Consider the following 17,277-nt stretch of genomic DNA (forward strand, 5'->3'; position numbering starts at 1 on the left):
TACAGACATTTTTTTTCGTGAGTTCACTTATTCCAAATGCTCATTACAAACTGAAATAATGTATTTGCTTTTCGATTGACCTTGTATATACAGGTCCATTACCTATATATATATATATATATATATATATATATATATATATATATATATATATATATATATATATATATACTGATTAATTGTTAAATGTTAATTACAATATACAATATTACAATATACATGTATATGCAGGTCAATTACCTATATATATATATATATATTATATATATATATATATATATATATATATATATATATATATATATATATATATATATATATATATATATCACTGATTAATTGCGGTAATGTTTTCAGCGGAAGTATTGGATGCTTTAGAAGATAAAGTCTGGCCTGGCAAAACGTATAAGATCGTGGAGCCTGCCTGTAACTAATTAACCAAGCACGTCTTTATCTACCTCAAATGACAAAAGAGCTCGAGCAAGAAACGCACAGCGGCTGTCAATCATCCCAGCCAACATTCCCCGCTGATTATTCTCCTGAAATTATCTTTACACTTCAGCAGACTTTACAACAAAAAAATCCCCCAAACACGCTTAACTCTTCATTCATACGGCGTGCCGTCACTTGCCATTTAATTACCCGGTGCAAGCCGTAGACACAAGATCAACGTTTTCTGCCAACCTCATCCTCTCATATACTGATAAAACACATTAACGGTAAACGGATCACCTTGTACGGTTTTTTTTCTCCATTTTTGCACTAAACTGTGGGAAAATCTAACACAGGGAATGATACGCCGTGATGTATGTGAGCACATACTGAGCTGTTTGAATTTAGGTCCATGAATACTGACAATGGTAGGCCTACAAATATCCCAAGCTGTACTATATCCCAAGCTGTACTATATCCCAAGCTGTACTATGCCCCAATGAAACTATACATCGTGTAGTAAAATCCATGTTTGAGTTCTTGAACTGATTCCACAAAGCGATTTTTCACTTAATGCAAAACTTAAAACCTCAATACAATACACCCTTTATGACCCCACGCAGAGTCCAGATGTTCAAAAGCGTATTGAAAAGTTAATGTAGACTTAAATGGCAACAGCAAGTCCTGTATGAAGTAAATTGCATTTAACAGTCTGGCTTCAAAGTTCGTACATTCTAACACACTTCTGAACAACTTGCCTCTTGCTGAAGTCCACATTTCTTTGTATAACATTTTTCAAAATAAACCTTTGAATCACATTTCACATTTTGCAAGACCTTTTTTAGTCAAGAGCCTTGACTAAAAGCGTTTGTGTTTTGGGGAAATTTTCCATGTTTTTCGAGAGGTGCTGCATGCACACCTTGCTTCCAAAGATATACAGGTATGCAGGTATACATAGGCCTAGATATTCAAACTCCTGCTAAATACATTTTTCACATCTCCAGAACTCTCTTGCAACCATGCAGCATTATACGCCTCGTCGACATGTAATAATGCATGGAGGGACCGAAACGAAAATGAACGCACAACTGCATGGTAAATGCCTACAACATGAAATGCGACCCTGCAAACATGTAGCGGAAAAACCGCAAGATCCCGTGTAATCTCTTTAATAAAATAAACACAAATACAGACAGAAGTCACCCGATATCCCGTTAAAATATGTTGATTGCATTCGCCTGCTGTAAATGTAGAACTATAAACCTACACATGAATTCTTTGTGTGTACGACAAATAAGATGTATATATCACGGTTTCAGCGATCGCCATTTGGAACCCTTATGATAGAGCGACCTTTAGGAGGAATCCCTGCCCGCAGGCCGAGGCTGTCCCCACGGGCAGCAACCATGTACATCCTGGATTCACATGGCCCATATGTCAGGTATATCATTTTCTGTACATGCCTCTCCGCAGGTATAGAATCTGCCAAATGCGCATGTCTTCATTCCACGTGCATGTATTATGGCACGACATATTTATCATTTCACGTAGATGTATATATTTACCAACAGATAAAGAAATGCCCTCTGCCGCATCTTATTGCACGGTTACGGATTTACTTTGTAAATGTTCAATGTTGATTGTTACAACTATCTGATTTGAACATTATTGTGCTGATATCTATATAACAACAGCGATAACAGGGAAGTCAGTATGAAGAATGAACAACCTTTATACTTGTTCGCTTTATTTTGGCTACACGGTGCATATTATTATATCTCTGGCAATTGACTGTGTGGTTAATTTATCATCTTAGGCTAGTAAACTGAACAGCCTACAGATGTCCGTGCAATGTTCTTTTAACAGAGTGTGCGTTTACAGTCCACTCTGTCCTCACTGAAGAGAAAAATAAATCCTCACAGTCGCTTCACATCCATAAAAGAAATCTTAAATGCTCAATAAGCTGGTTTAAACGAAGTGTTCTGCACGATATGGTATGAGACAACTGAGAGAAATGCATAAGTTTAACTTGCCGCTTCATAACCAAGGCACTTCTGCTTTCTGATCAAAGAAATGGATAATGTCATAACCACAGCGGATTTCCATGTGACTTCATCAGTTTGTCGGCGAAATAAGGGATGCAAAATAACCGCGAGGTTTGTATGTCCATTGAAGTCATGATGTGGTTTTTTTTTTTTTTTTTTTTTTTTGGTTGGGGGAGAAATGTGGTAGAATGTATGTCACTAACAAGAAAAAGTGTGAAACACAGACATACCATACCTTTTGGACGGCAGTCTTTAGAGTGATTAGCATAATGTTGTCCGTCCGGACATGACGTCACACACTGACCCTGGTATGCCACATAGGGGGCCTGACAGCGCGAGCAGTAATGGCGACTGTAGCACGCTTCACAGTTTTCAGTCTGGCACTCTGAAAGAAAGAGAGGAGAACAGAGGGTTAGAGGGTACACAAAACATGTATTAATATAGATAAGGAATGATGTAGTTCACTGAAAACATTAATTCACGTCCAAAAGTGTACGGTATATCGTAAAACGGATTAGAATAAATATACTCTGAAAAAGCAAATGTGTACCGTTTTGTACACGTCTTTGTAAACAAGATATGTATCACAGGTGCACAATTTGGTACCCATTAAATGTGTAGATAACGGTACATAAAGATGATGTATGCAAGCTACACATGAATGCTCATGTACAAATTTGTTGCAATTGATGTGTGCCTGTGGAACAAGTCTCTGTATTTTCTGTGACACATTTGCTTTTAAAGAGAACCGGAAGAACGGGGAACGTTTCCCGCATCAAGTAACACAAACAGAAGTTGTGCAGTCTGTTCAAACTGGTAACGTAGCACTTGTCTGTTACAAGAGAACAATAGGGGACTTTCGAGTTCGAACTCTTTTGTCGTTGAAGGTAAAAATATTCCTCCCATACCATGTGACTTCTCAAAAATGTTTGGTAACCTTTGTTGACATTAACCCACCGATCATCTGTCTCACCCTGTACTAGGTTCACAAATGACACCTCTGTCCTTTAGGAACTTCTCAAGTTCACAAACGTTCAGCTTTTCATTTATGCCTATCATTACTTTTCTAAATTACTTTTCAAACAACTTTTATCAGGCGTTATAGTGAATGAGATCAAAAATAGTTGCCTAACATTTTTGACAGGTCACATGATATAGTTGGACTATTTGTACCTTTATCGATAAAAGAGTTCGAACTCGAAGCTCTCCAATTGTCAATCGGACTTGGACCAGAGTCATCATTGCACAAGAATGAATGATTACCACAAAAGCCACATGACGCATAGCAAATGTGGAAAATATGGAAAGAAGTGCAACGTGAATGTGCATCTGGATATCGAACATATAACAGGATACAAGACTACATGGTAACACAAAATTTCTATTTAAGAAGGTTACCGGTAAAAACGGTTCTATGGAAACACATACATCCGAAGAGACAATACCATAACATCAACGGTTTGGTTCATGTCTAAAGCGATTGTGGTACTCCTATGGCTTGATACTCAGCTTAACGTGATAGGTTAAGAGCTGGCCCGGTGTCAGTATATACATGTGATTTCTTGCAGGTGCCAAATTTACATGGCATCTTCGGCGTGATGTTCCGATGCAATATGTATATATACTATGAAAATATGTTTGCAATCTTCTCTGTTGCAGTCAATGTACTTTGATAGCCACGTTAAACACCAAGCAAACCCTGGCAGTTTCCACAACACCTTTCAGCCTACATGCCCTCATATAAATGAAAACTACGGCGTTAAAAATCAGTCAGATATATACTAATTGATTAATTTACACAGCAGAACCCTCCATCCCTGGATAGTTATGTATTTCAAGTTTAACCTTGTTTCTGGCGGACGACGGACATGCCAACTATATATCCATGCTTCTAAAATACGTGTGATGTTAAGCGGTACATGGAACAAAGTTATACAGCATACAAGCCCGCTGAGAGCATTAAGTAAAGCTGTATAAGATCTGCATCCCGGTCGTTTTTGAGAGCGCACTGAAGTCGAGACTGTCTATGTAGTATATGATGACAAAGTGGTTTCAGACATGGTTGAGACTTATGGCAAGGGCTGATATATGTTACAGTGCGAGCCAAAAGACCTCTTCATCTTCCGCGTCAGTGAAGTGCCCGCGAGGTCGCCGCGACCAAAGCCACGCAGCTCTCCGAGCACCATCAAGAGTTATCGGCCATGAAATTAGTCGCACAAAAAACCACACGGAGAAGACGCTCCCCTAATACCCTCAGATAATCGCCAGACTCAAGATGGATGCCAAGAAATCCTACTTCATTCCGGTTAGCGGTTCCATGGGGTATTGTTAATAATCTTACAGAAATTGCCTTATTTAAGGCTAACAGCATCATGGAAGTTTAGCAAATCAAAAAAATTTATGGGGAAATTGATTTAACAGTTGTATGAATTGAAGATAGTTACAAATGAACTAAACTGGTTACATAACCTATCAACTTAAGCACCAAATTATATTGCAATGAAACCAATCTTATCTGTTCACGACTTTCTCTCAAAGTTAAGTTTTTTCTTAAAGTTTTTTCTTGGAATACCCCCCCCCCCTCACCACCACCACCAAACAAAACACGGCCTATGTCATCTTTGAAACATAGGAAATGAGCCTTGACATACTTTCTTTCGGGAATTGTATTTCAAGACGGCCTCCAGCGTCATCGACAGAGGTTAAAAGCGCACCCTGTGACTTCGGTTTAACTTAAATGTTCTAAATACATTCTACAAAATGTTTTTGCTGTGTGTGTGTGCGTGTCTGTTTGTGTGTGTGGAAAGGCATTAATGGCAGTCGTTGACACACAGTGAGAACTTCAAAAACAAAATCTCATTGATTTGTCTAAATTATTCTTGACAGAATTTTACATCACTTCATTCCCTCATAAACACGTCTTTGGCTTTCAAATCTGACGTACATAATTTCCTTTCAGTTTGAACCTTCGTGTTTTGGCAATTACGTCTAACTCCACCTCTCGGTGTATAGAAAACTGGTCACATCGCTATAACTTCTCAAGCCTTCCTTTATAACCACGACTTGAGATCGCTTTTCTTTAATTGGATGTAACGTTTAGTGGCCAATAGACCGGTATCGTCTATCCGGGGCTAAACTAATCTGGGATTAATTTGCTTTGTGGGGTAAGTAAAGAGAGCCATAAGGAGAACTTGTCAAACTAATTCAGTGCTTGTCGACATGAAAACATGATTGTGAGATGATAAGAACCGCCGCGTTCTAATTCAACTCGTCTCGCTCTTTTGCTGCTGATAAACGAGCTCGAAGGAGTCCGACAAAGGTGCTGCGCTGAGGCCGTTGTTAAATTCCCTGGTGGTTCCTGTTATGCTGTGTGTTGGCCTTATCCCTCGCAGTTGCACGAACGTATAGAAGAGGTCTGCCAGCAGAGATTCTAGCTCGGTGCCGAACGGTAATAACTGAACCCCTTGTATACGCAGCAGTCGCCTTCTAGTTGTCTTCTAAACATCACTCAACCCGCAAATTCACCATTGCGCGATAGCTCGCATCAAGATGCGCCTGGAGCAGTTCAGTTCCCTTAATATTACACAAAGCTTTGTTCGGAGCTATATAATGGTGCGACTGCTGTATTCAATACGTTTCAGATGTTCTTTTGTACACCCACAAGTTTCCTGTTGTGTCACAGCTCTGTTAAATCCAGTAAACATATATTAATAGCTGATTGATGGCAGACTGATGGCGGCACTTTAATACAGTGAAAAGTACTGACTTGTGCACCATATCTACGCAAATCAAAAATAATAAGTGTAATGATACTGATTCTTCACACGAATTATACAACGTGCACGACTGCAGTTTTTAAAATTATGATATTGTTTTGCAAAGTTTATTGGCGATTATTCTACATAGTTAAACATGTGTTTATGTGTACTTTTTGAAAGCTACGCGGCATTTTGAGGCCTTCCTAAAAGAAGAATTTATAAAGGTGAAACAAACTTTCCGCCTATAAAAAGAATAATGGGTTTACGGCAATACGTACACCACGTAAAAATGCCATAAGTTTTGGACATAGTCACGTGTAATTGACTTAAAAGTGTTACAAATAAATACACACATGCCAAAGTTAGACGATCTGGCCTAATAAAAGGTCAGTGCATGGTGTAAGTGAGAGCCAATCAAACCTTTAATAATTGTAATGGTGCAAATAGGTTGTGTTTACTTTCTTTTTGCAGTAACCTTTGAACTACTTAGGCAACGTTTATGTCAAAGCTTCGTTTTCGTACTTGCATAGTTTATAAATGCTAATAGCCTCATTATACCAGTTAAACGATTTTATTGCTTATCAGGTTACGCAAAAGGTGGTAGGCTGAACATTTGGGTTGACTAACAGTGAAATTTTCTGAAAATCCAAATATTCTCTACCATAATTAGCCTTGACGGCACCCCTAATGGTGTCCTAAGCTGGAGTGAAGTACATGGGGTCAAATATTTACATGATGTGTGTGTGCTCCATGAGTGTGTGTGGCGAAGGAGTGTCTAAAACAGAAGACTGCATAAGTCGTATATAAACCGCTATGCCAAACGTGTAACAAAATTCCTACGTCCATCTTGAAAGCTAGTCCAAGGATATTTAATCCTCAATGGGTGAAAAATTCGTCACAGTAAATTCTTTCACTTCATCACCAAGTTTATTGAAAACTTAACATCCAAGAACTATAGCCGAGTTTCGATTTTCAGCTTCTTCTATTTATCTTAACGACTCAAAGCCTCCCTATATGCGCTATCAAGTCCTCCGCTTTGTACAGCTAGTGAATCGTCGGTGACGACGTTTAATATAATATACGCTTCTGTTGAACAAAATGACTTTTGAGTCACCTCTGCTCGAAACTGAAATGACTGCATGAACCTGTGAAACTAGATCACTTAATCCTCAAAAAATCCTAAAAAGTTCCTTACCCCCACCCTCAATCCTCGTCCTTGCGAAAAAAAACCACACACACACACAAGTAAATATTATTTCCACAATAATGCAGGATTAACTTTACCACAGAGCCAGAGTATTGCTGAGAGAGTAACATTCCTCTTGAAAATGGCTGCAATATTGCCGAAGTGGTGTGTAAGTCATCCATTTCTCCAAGTTTGTACCTATCAGCTGCAGCCAGCAAAATCACTCCAAACGATGAGACACTTCCTCTCAAAGAATGGATTTGACAGCTATCACCGATGACATTACCAATGCAGGTTGCTTTATTTCCGGACTGATCATGTACTACGGCTTTTAATAGGAAAACTGTAGCTCATTTTCACATCCCACGAAGATGGCTGACAATTTTTTGTGTCCTTTAATATGTGACGATACATCCTAAACTGCATATTAAGAAACCACACGTTTCATCCATTCTTTCATAAAAATTCTTCGCTGGTATTTTCTGACGTCAGAGGTGACATTTGGGTCGTCTGCTCTCTAGTCCGTTATAAAAGTACATTAGGCTTTTAGCAAATATAATGTAGAACCGCTAAACTTTGAGATAAGGATATTAAATTTGCATAATATGCTGTCAATAATTTATATTCATACATTTGCGCCTTATCTCTACTAAAGTACTTAAGAAGCCAGCGAGGAGAGAAATTGTGCACACACAAAAAATGAATCGTGTGGTACAGCCCTACACTTATTAACACTTAATAAAATGTGCAATTCATTAACACAATTAAACACACGTAAAAGCTATTGCCCGCAAGTCACCCCTGGTAAGTTTTGAATGAATGTTGGCATATATGTGTTAATGTAAAAGGTATAAACGCATCTCTGAGCAAACAATTTTACGTTAATGTATAAGACATGAGCTAATGGTGAGAATACATAGCTCGATGACTAAGATGAGTGAGTGAGTGAGTGAGTGCTTGTGGTTTAACGTCGTACTCAACAATTTTTCAGTCATATGACGACGAAGGAATCTTTAGGGTGCATGCACGTGTAATGTGCCTCCTTGTTGCAGGACGGATTTCCACCGCTCTTTTATTTAGTGCTGCTTCACTGAGACGACTTACCGAAGGCAAGTAAGCCGCCCCGCCTGAGCCATTATACTGATACGGGTCAACCAGCCGTTGCACTATCCCCTTCATGCTGAACGCCAAACGAGGAAGTTACAACTTCCTCTTTTAAAGTCTTAGGTGTGACTCGATCAAGGATTGATCCTGGATCTACCAGTCCCGAAGCGGACGCTCTACCAACTGTGCTATCCGGGCCGGTTGTGACTAAGATGAAGGATTAATATGAACGCCGTATATCAGGGTTTTATCATTAAGCTTTCACCTCCCTGTCGAGTGGTTAGCCTTCTATAACACAACACGATGACTCATGTGCATCTCGCCAATGTGGTGGCTATGAGTTCAAGTCCAGCTCATGCTCCAGTCGTATGTGGGAAGATCTGCTAGCAGCCTGCGGGTGGTCGTGGGTTTCCCTGTTCTCTGTCCGGTTTCCTCCCACCATAAATCTGGCAGCCCTCGTATAAATAAAATATTCGGCGCAAAACTCCAATCAAATAAAAAAATATAAAGTATAAATATATAGCTATTTTTGTCCTTATGACCAACAAGAACAGTCCGATACAGATGGTTAGCACTCCAACAACAGCCAAAAACAGATGCTATATATTTATTTACATTATTTATTTATTTATTTTGTTTGTTTGTTCTCTAGATTTATACATACACTTGACTTTTATAAATGGCTAATTCGTATATATATATTACCATTTAACACCGTACAAGTCTATCAGTGCTGTCAGGTTAATTCGTGAAGTCCTGTTAAACGTGGAAACATGGAAAAACCTCTCCAACCCATATACAAAAACGTACTGTTTAAATTCAAGTAAGTCGATGTTTCGTAACCGAAAGCTTAATCAATGCACCTATTACCATTCTACTCTCACAAAGCATGCGCCATCAGGCCATGTGTATAAACGTCATCAATATGTTCAGTTAGATGGAACGAAAAGTGCCTCGAGGAGCACGTCTATGCGTCATTAATATTTGGATATGTTGACTGCCAAGATGGCCCACGTGCAAAACTGATGCGCTCTCCAGCAAGCTGTATATACGTCATCAATACTTGGGTATAAACCTATATCCCTTGTCAAGATACCCTTCGCGAAAGTGATGCGTTCTCGTGGTGCCTGTATATACGTCATCAGGCTGTGTCACTGGGTCTTCTATAGGCCAGACAGGCGCGCACCAATACATTAACCGCTACAACTTGTCTAAATATAAACGAATGGCAAGGCTAATTATACTGGTGCACTCCATGGCAGCAACCAATTCCAAAGTCTTGGATCATGACTGAAGTCACCACACGCACCCACATGTAGAAAACACACACGAAGAAATCAAAAACGATGCTCACTTTCAACGATGTATGGCTTATAAATGTAAGCAAATAAGGGTCAGTTTTATTGTTCTCCCTTTTTTCGCGAAGAACGTACCAGCGAGAAAATTGTTTATGGTAAGATGTCAACGCTCAGCAGGTTGACACAGCCATTATAGCTATAGGAGGCTGTTTTTACAGCAATAAAAAAGTTATAAATAAATAAATAAAATGGACACGTATAACGTTCAAATAAAACCATGTTATTAATGCCTTGCCTTATATATATATATATATATATATATATATATATATATATATATATATATATATATATATACATACATATGACACGTCCATATCCAGATGACCTTTGCTTGCTGTTTTCCTCGTTGGCGCTCTGCACTGAGAGGTTAGAGCAAGGAAACAGTACTGGTTGGCCCAATGTCAGTATAATGTGGCTTGGTGGGGGTGTCATGTTTGTAATTAGTAAAGCTAAAGATGCATGTGAGTAATAGACATTCTACTGGCTACTATTTTTGATAGACTATGGGATCAAATGTTGTTTAGTCGGTGAATATTTGGTTTGGCAATTCTCCCTATGATTTTCTACGGGATGTTATACAAGATTTATTTATTTATTTATTTATTTGATTGGTGTTTTACGCCGTACTCAAGAATATTTCACTTATACGACGGCGGCCAGCATTATGGTGGGAGGAAACCGGGCAGAGCCCATGGGAAACCCACGACCATCCGCAGGTTGCTAGAAGACCTTCCCATTTACGGCCGGAGAGGAAGCCAGCATGAGCTGGACTTGAACTCACAGCGACCGCATTGGTGAGAGGCTCCTGGGTCATTACGCTGCGCTAGAGCGCTAACCGACTGAGGTTATACAAGATCTCAGTGGACAAATATCTCACATTCTTTTATCAGCAATCCCATAATCCAACATTGCCGTGTTCCTGTGCATGCACAGAATTCTTGTCGGCTAAGCCTCGCCGTACCATAGAACTACCGTTACAAAATTGCAAGGCGGAAGGAATTTAATAGGTGTAAATAAATTGGTATTTTTACGCACAGGTTGTATACAGATGAATCGTTAGAGGGGCCATGTGATCAGACTGCGGTGTATTCTGGGAAAAACAAGTATTCAACATCCCCTTTCCCATCATCAGAACTTCCGGCTTCCATTAAGCGGTTACAAGATCGTTTATTTACTACTGACCGACTTGAGTATTGCGGAAACTTGTTTCTAAGAAAACACCTATAGTACGACGGGGCTGAGAGCTGAAATAAACAGCGCGCCAACATAACTGCGGATGACGAGACGGTAATGAGGTAGATAGGGAGATCATATACAAACCGGAGTGAAAAATCGGAGATTTCTACGAGCCAGCACACGTGCTTGCAACACAACCTCTTCAATATGGTTGATTCCATGTTGATTTACAAGAGAGCTTTTGGGATGGGCTAAAGGTATGGGGAAAATGCCATTTTGCTCACTTGGTTCCCACGAAAGGATACTATATACTTTTGCTACATACAGACCTTTTTATACACAGATAAGGAGATTCCATGATGCAATGACAATAAATAAAAAAAAAACCTGTCATACTCAAGAATATTTCACTTAAACGACTGTGATCAGTTTTATGGCTGGAGGGAACGGAAGCGCTCGGCGTAAACCACCTCTGCTTTTTTCGAACCAGTGATGCTTATATATGTAACAATATGGCTATACAAAAGGTTCAATGAGTGAAACTTCACAAAGGCCTCATCCTTTAATTTGTTTGACTGGATACGTGATAGCAGCTGCACAATCCTTGGAACTCCGTGTACAGTAACGTGATTATTTTGATAGCGATATTCGGTATTGCGCTTCTCAACTATCTCCAGAAGTGCTGAAGAAATATCTCGGTATCGTAGACAGTTCGATGATGTGTTGCAAAATAGCACATGCAAACAATGTATGTATTATTTCATCACTTAGTTTCATCACTAACACTCTACGCCAAAATGAGATCGTTGATAATTCTTCGGATGCACATGTAAAAGGTTTAGGGAAATTTGCATTGGTCCTGCAGCTATAGGTGTGTGAAAGAACAAGCACAAATTCGCACTAGTTGCTACATTACGCAAAAAGTCAATGTCGTCTGACATTTACATCCATCGTTAAGTCAATGATCCACGTTAAGAGATAAGGTGTCCAAAAATTTACTAATCGACAGACCGACTGCTAGACCAACTGAAAGGCCGATTGATAGGTATGCAGACGGACAAACTGAGCAAGTTATAGAGAACTTGACCCGTTTCTATGAAAAGTTTTAAGACTTAAGTCAAAAAGATCACAGGTACAAAAAATGCTTTGTTGTAGAAAGTTTAAAATTTGTTAAAAAGAATTGCATTAAAAATACTTGCAATTCATGACTAAAGTCTTAAGTTGCTTGATAAATACGGACACGGCTTGTTAAAACAACATCAAGGGAATGACGATTTGCTATATGGAGATCCTTGGCACTGTAGAATATACGGAGAGAAAGCAGGTGGTAACAGGGTGGTTGGGAGAAAAGACAGGAAGTGACGTCATTCAAAGACAACGCCTACGCCAGATGAGAAGTCAGAAACCAGCCTAAACCAGATCCTTCCTCATTACCTACTGTGAGATAATAACTCCTGGAAAACCTCCACGATTATATTATTATCTACGGTAGGTAACCGTTGAAATAAAAACGTGAATTACGTATCAGGTTTTCCCCGTCACTGAGATAAATAAACTAAGATGGCCACAATAAGTTTCTGAAGACAGCTCACATATGCAAGCTTTTAAATAATGGAACATGAGGTACATAAATTCATTGTTTGGGAATCTCTGTGATCGTTATTTGTTGCGTATTATCTCCCTTCATTTTCTCTGGTTAATGACTTAACCTCAGATGTAATAATTGGACAAATGGCGAAACATCCATTCACACGAACATCTAGTTTTATAACCACAGAACTCCGAAGCTGACTCCGGGAGATTCGTGAATGTAACCTTATATACATGTATATCTACACACCAGTAATTTATTTATTTATTTATTTGTTTATTTGACGTTATATGCCTTAATCAAGAATATCATGATGATAAGACACCGGACACCCACGACCATTCGCAGCTTGCAGGCAGACCTTCCCACGAACGACCGCACGAATAATTGAAATCATGTTGTTTTTTAAAAGCCGAACTATTTGCACTACTTTGTCAAAGTTACATTTCTATAACTACATTTGAACCTTGAAGAGGTTATAATTCTTAAATCAGGCATTCAAATCAAGATACACTTTATTTTGGAAGATGTAACTAAGATGAAGTCGAGGGTTAGGTTTTAGCTTTGTTCCAGATGTCAACCCTGGACAGAATGATATGCCTACATCGTCCATTCCTTCCACGTCTCTATTGGACTATTTCCTTGGTACATGTATTAACGTTTGAACCAATAATAATATAAATTCTCAGGGGTTTAAATTAGACAAGGTGTCAGGGGATGCATAAGTGAAGTTGACATTCAATTGTAAACACAAAAATATGCACAGTTATGTTAGTATTAGCACTTGCTAAACGGGCTGTTTCCTTTGTTTGCTATCCAGATGAAGGAGCGACCTGACTAAAGTCCCACCGGGGAGTGCTAGCCCACGAGACGGCATTCATTCACTCGCAAACGTTAATGATACAGTAGTGGGCCAGACACAACATCACCAGACCCTGGACTCCGTGCCAAATGAGCCGAGGGAGGGAAGCCCCACGCAACAAACACACACACACAAACTGACGAGGTGATTTGTCATCGGCGTGATGTGGTTTTTCTCTCGATCCTGCGGTTTCATTCACTTTGTGGGAGAACATCAAAGACGCAGCGTAAGGGTTTCCCCCGTCATCACCGTTGTAAACGCGTATTATAAACGGGGCTTTGCTTACTTCTGAGGCTCCTACAGGCCCAGGTTACCCTGATTTTTCCCCGTTACGTCAGTTCGTCCATCAAATACGGGTACCGGTACATGATTCATTTTTCTGCAAAGTTCTTTTGTGGTAAAGAATTCTGTTACTTCATGCATGTTTCTCTACATTGCAACGCAGAAATAATTTAGCTTTGCCCTGCAACATAACATGTGTCGAGTCCTGGTGCAATCACTCACACTTGAATATTTTCGGAGAGTAAATCAAACTAATTCTGAGAGGACGGTTGAGGATGATCGTCATTGTAGTTGAAAACACTGACACTTAATTCGAAATGAGTAAACGAGAGCCTGAAAAAAGTATGTTCAATCAGATTTTGAAAGACGGCGCTTTGCGCTTAAATTAAAAAATTTGTACATTTACCAAAATAATCAAGAAAAAAGATTCGAAGATTCGAATATTCGACTGTCCAAAAGTTTGCAACATCAACCAAAACCATGAAAAAAACGAAAATTCTACTGTCACAAGTTTTGGGACAACCAAAAGCAATTATAACGAAGATCCGACTGTTCAAAAGTTGGCGACATCAACCAAAACCAGCATTAAGAAAGATCTGACCGTCCAAAACCTTGCAACATCAGCCAAAACGAATAATAGCGACGAATCGAATGTCCAAAAGTTTGTAACATCCACCAAAACCATCAACAACCAAGATTTTACTGTCCAAAGTTTGGGACAACCAAAACCTGTAGTAACGAAGATTCAACTATACAAAAGTTGCGACATCAACCAAAATCGATAATAAAGAAGATCTGACCATCTGGAATGTAGATTCTACGGTCCAAAAGTTTGCAACATCAACCAAAACCATCAATAACGACGATTCGACTGTAGGAAGTTTGGGATAACCAAAACCAATAATAACAAAGATTCGACTGTACAAAATTTGTAACATCAACCAAAACAAATAACGAAGATGAGACTGTCCAAAGTTTGCTACACCAACAAAAAATCAATATTAATGAATATACGACTGTCCGAAAATTTGCGACATCAACCAAGACCAACAATAACGATTATATGATTGTCCAAAAATCTGGGACATCAACCAAAACTACCAAGAGCGAGGAATCGACTGTCCAAAAGGTTGGACATCAAGAACGTTATGATTTACAAGGCGTTGCATTAAACGTTATGTGGCGTTGCTTTAAACATGTAGGTCCTCTCCAGCTATACGTGGGAAGGTCTGTACCTGCGGGATGATCGTGAGTTTCCCCAGGGCTCTCCCCGGTTTCCTCCCGCCATTATGTTGGCCGCCGTTGAATAAGTGAAAGATTCTTGAGTACGACGTAAAACACCAATCAAATAAATAAATAAATTAAAAAACTTACTTTTAATTCGATATTCGAGTTCGATACATACATTATGTTCCTAACAGTATAGTAACCATCGACGTAAACAAGGAAAATGCAGTCTTTATTTAAATCCAGAAAGGAAATTTATTTATTCATCTGACTGGTGTTTTACGCCGTATTCAAGAATATCTCACTTATGCAACGGCGGCCAACATTATGGTGGGAGGAAACTGGACAGAACCCGGAGGAAACCCACGACCATCCGCAGGTACAGACTTTCCCACGTAGGGCCGGAGAGAACCTACATGTTTAAAGCAACGCCGCATAACTTTTAATGTGACGCCTTGTAAATAAAAACGTTCTTGATGGTTTCGACTAAACCTTCTGGACAGTCGACTCCTCGCTATTGGTAGTTTTTGATGTCGTAAACTGTTGGACAATCAGATAATACGGTGGGGAATCCAGGCAGAGTCCGGGGGAAAGACACGACCATCTGCAGATTGCTGGAAGACCTTCCCACGTACGGCCGGAGAGGATGCCAGCATGAGCAGGGCTTGAACTCACAGCGATCGTATCGGTGAAAAGCTCTTGGGTCATTGTAAAAAAGAAAGGAAAGACAGAAAAACGGTTCAGGACTTACTGTAACACTTCCTAAAGGCGTGCCTATGCAGACCGTAGTAACCGGCTGGGCATGTATACGTGCACACGCCTCTCTGACGCATCCCAGTTCTGACCAATAGGAGGAAGTAATGGGGTTGACACGTGACACAGCCATTTACTGCGGAGCAGCTCGAACACCCGCGCGGACACAGTGGGTAAAATCCTTTGATGGCTGAAAATAAAAATGAGAAAGTATAATTTTAGCGAACGTTTAAGACAGTTTCTGTAAGGTAGGTCTTGATTAGGATCCCGACAAACAGCAACACGTGTTTTCTTATCAGTGGATGCGTTTCATCGGTTGGGCTGTGAGATGGGATATTAAAATGTACACCCATTAGTTGTAGGCGCCAAATTATGAGCGTATAAAGATTAAAGCTAAGACGTAACACGTGGCACTTACTGGAGTATAGCAACGCCATGCTTGAGCGGGGAGGGTTTCTCATTGTGGGTGGTTGTGCTGGGGTGGGGTGGGGTGGGTATACCGTTATAAACTTTAGCATAACACCTGTCTATATATATATATATATATATATATATATATATATATATATATATATATATATATATATATATAGACAGGTGTGTCACTGTGTGTTTACTTACTGTCGGTGTCAGAGAGAGTAAAATATTGCCTACGCAGTTTTCTTCGTAAATCATGCCAGATATACCAAAATGATATTAGCAAAACCTAGCGCTACAAATAGATTGTTTAGAAACAATACCATAAACCACAAGGATATATCCTGTGGATGATCAGTAAACAAAATATGCCTTCAATACGAAGGCGTAACATACATGTGGCATGGGGAGTGGAAGGGGTTTAGGTGTGGGGCGCGTAGGCGTGTAAAGGGAAGCTGGTTAAAATCTAACATGACACAGCGACAGACCTGGATCGCTTCCAGACTTTTGGATTATGGTTATCTTTGTCGGTCAAATACAGAGATGTTTCTTTTTATTGTGATTTGTCGAAATTATTTGGTTATAAGCACCATTACAGTGTCATAAACTTTGTAGAGGGCAAGCCTGGTTAGAAATTACCCTAGGCCTTCTTATCAGAGTCTCGGTCTAGTTTACAAGAAGTGTACCGTTAGTGTGCTGATTATTGAAATTCGCCGTTGATTGTTGATACGTCTATACATAATGACAATTCAGATACGCCAATACAGAGAAAATCAAACCATCCTTGCCATACTGTTTTTCTTTCTTTCAAAACAGTGCGGTAAAACATATGAATTTAGTTATAATCATAAGACGAAGGTTCATGTACTTTGTGCATGGAATAATCTGGACGTAAAAATCGGAAGAACGGACCTGTTGTTCGAGGAAATGATAGCCAATAATAGTACATTAATGTTGCTTGAGATTTACACTTTATGTATTTAGCACAGATTCTTGTACTGAAAACCCGTTTTGAACCATGTACAAAACTTCCATAATCGACAGCACCGCCAACGACTTGTTTTACGTTGTCCTCACATGGTT

General features: G+C 39.5%; 1 protein-coding gene across 1 annotated transcript in view; it reads right to left on the minus strand.

Moving 5' to 3' along the window:
- Positions 1-17,277, minus strand: part of LOC135470286 (R-spondin-2-like) — a 45,472-nt gene that overhangs the window by 8,334 nt on the left and 19,861 nt on the right. The window contains exons 2-3 of the mRNA XM_064749133.1: positions 15,776-15,967; positions 2,713-2,862 (exon numbers count right to left, since the gene is read on the minus strand). Coding sequence (XP_064605203.1) covers positions 2,713-2,862; positions 15,776-15,967 — 342 coding nt within the window. The remainder of the gene's footprint in view (positions 1-2,712; positions 2,863-15,775; positions 15,968-17,277) is intronic.

Source organism: Liolophura sinensis, chromosome 7, assembly GCF_032854445.1.
Source record: "Liolophura sinensis isolate JHLJ2023 chromosome 7, CUHK_Ljap_v2, whole genome shotgun sequence".
In the NCBI taxonomy this organism is placed as follows: Eukaryota; Metazoa; Mollusca; class Polyplacophora; order Chitonida; family Chitonidae; genus Liolophura; species Liolophura sinensis.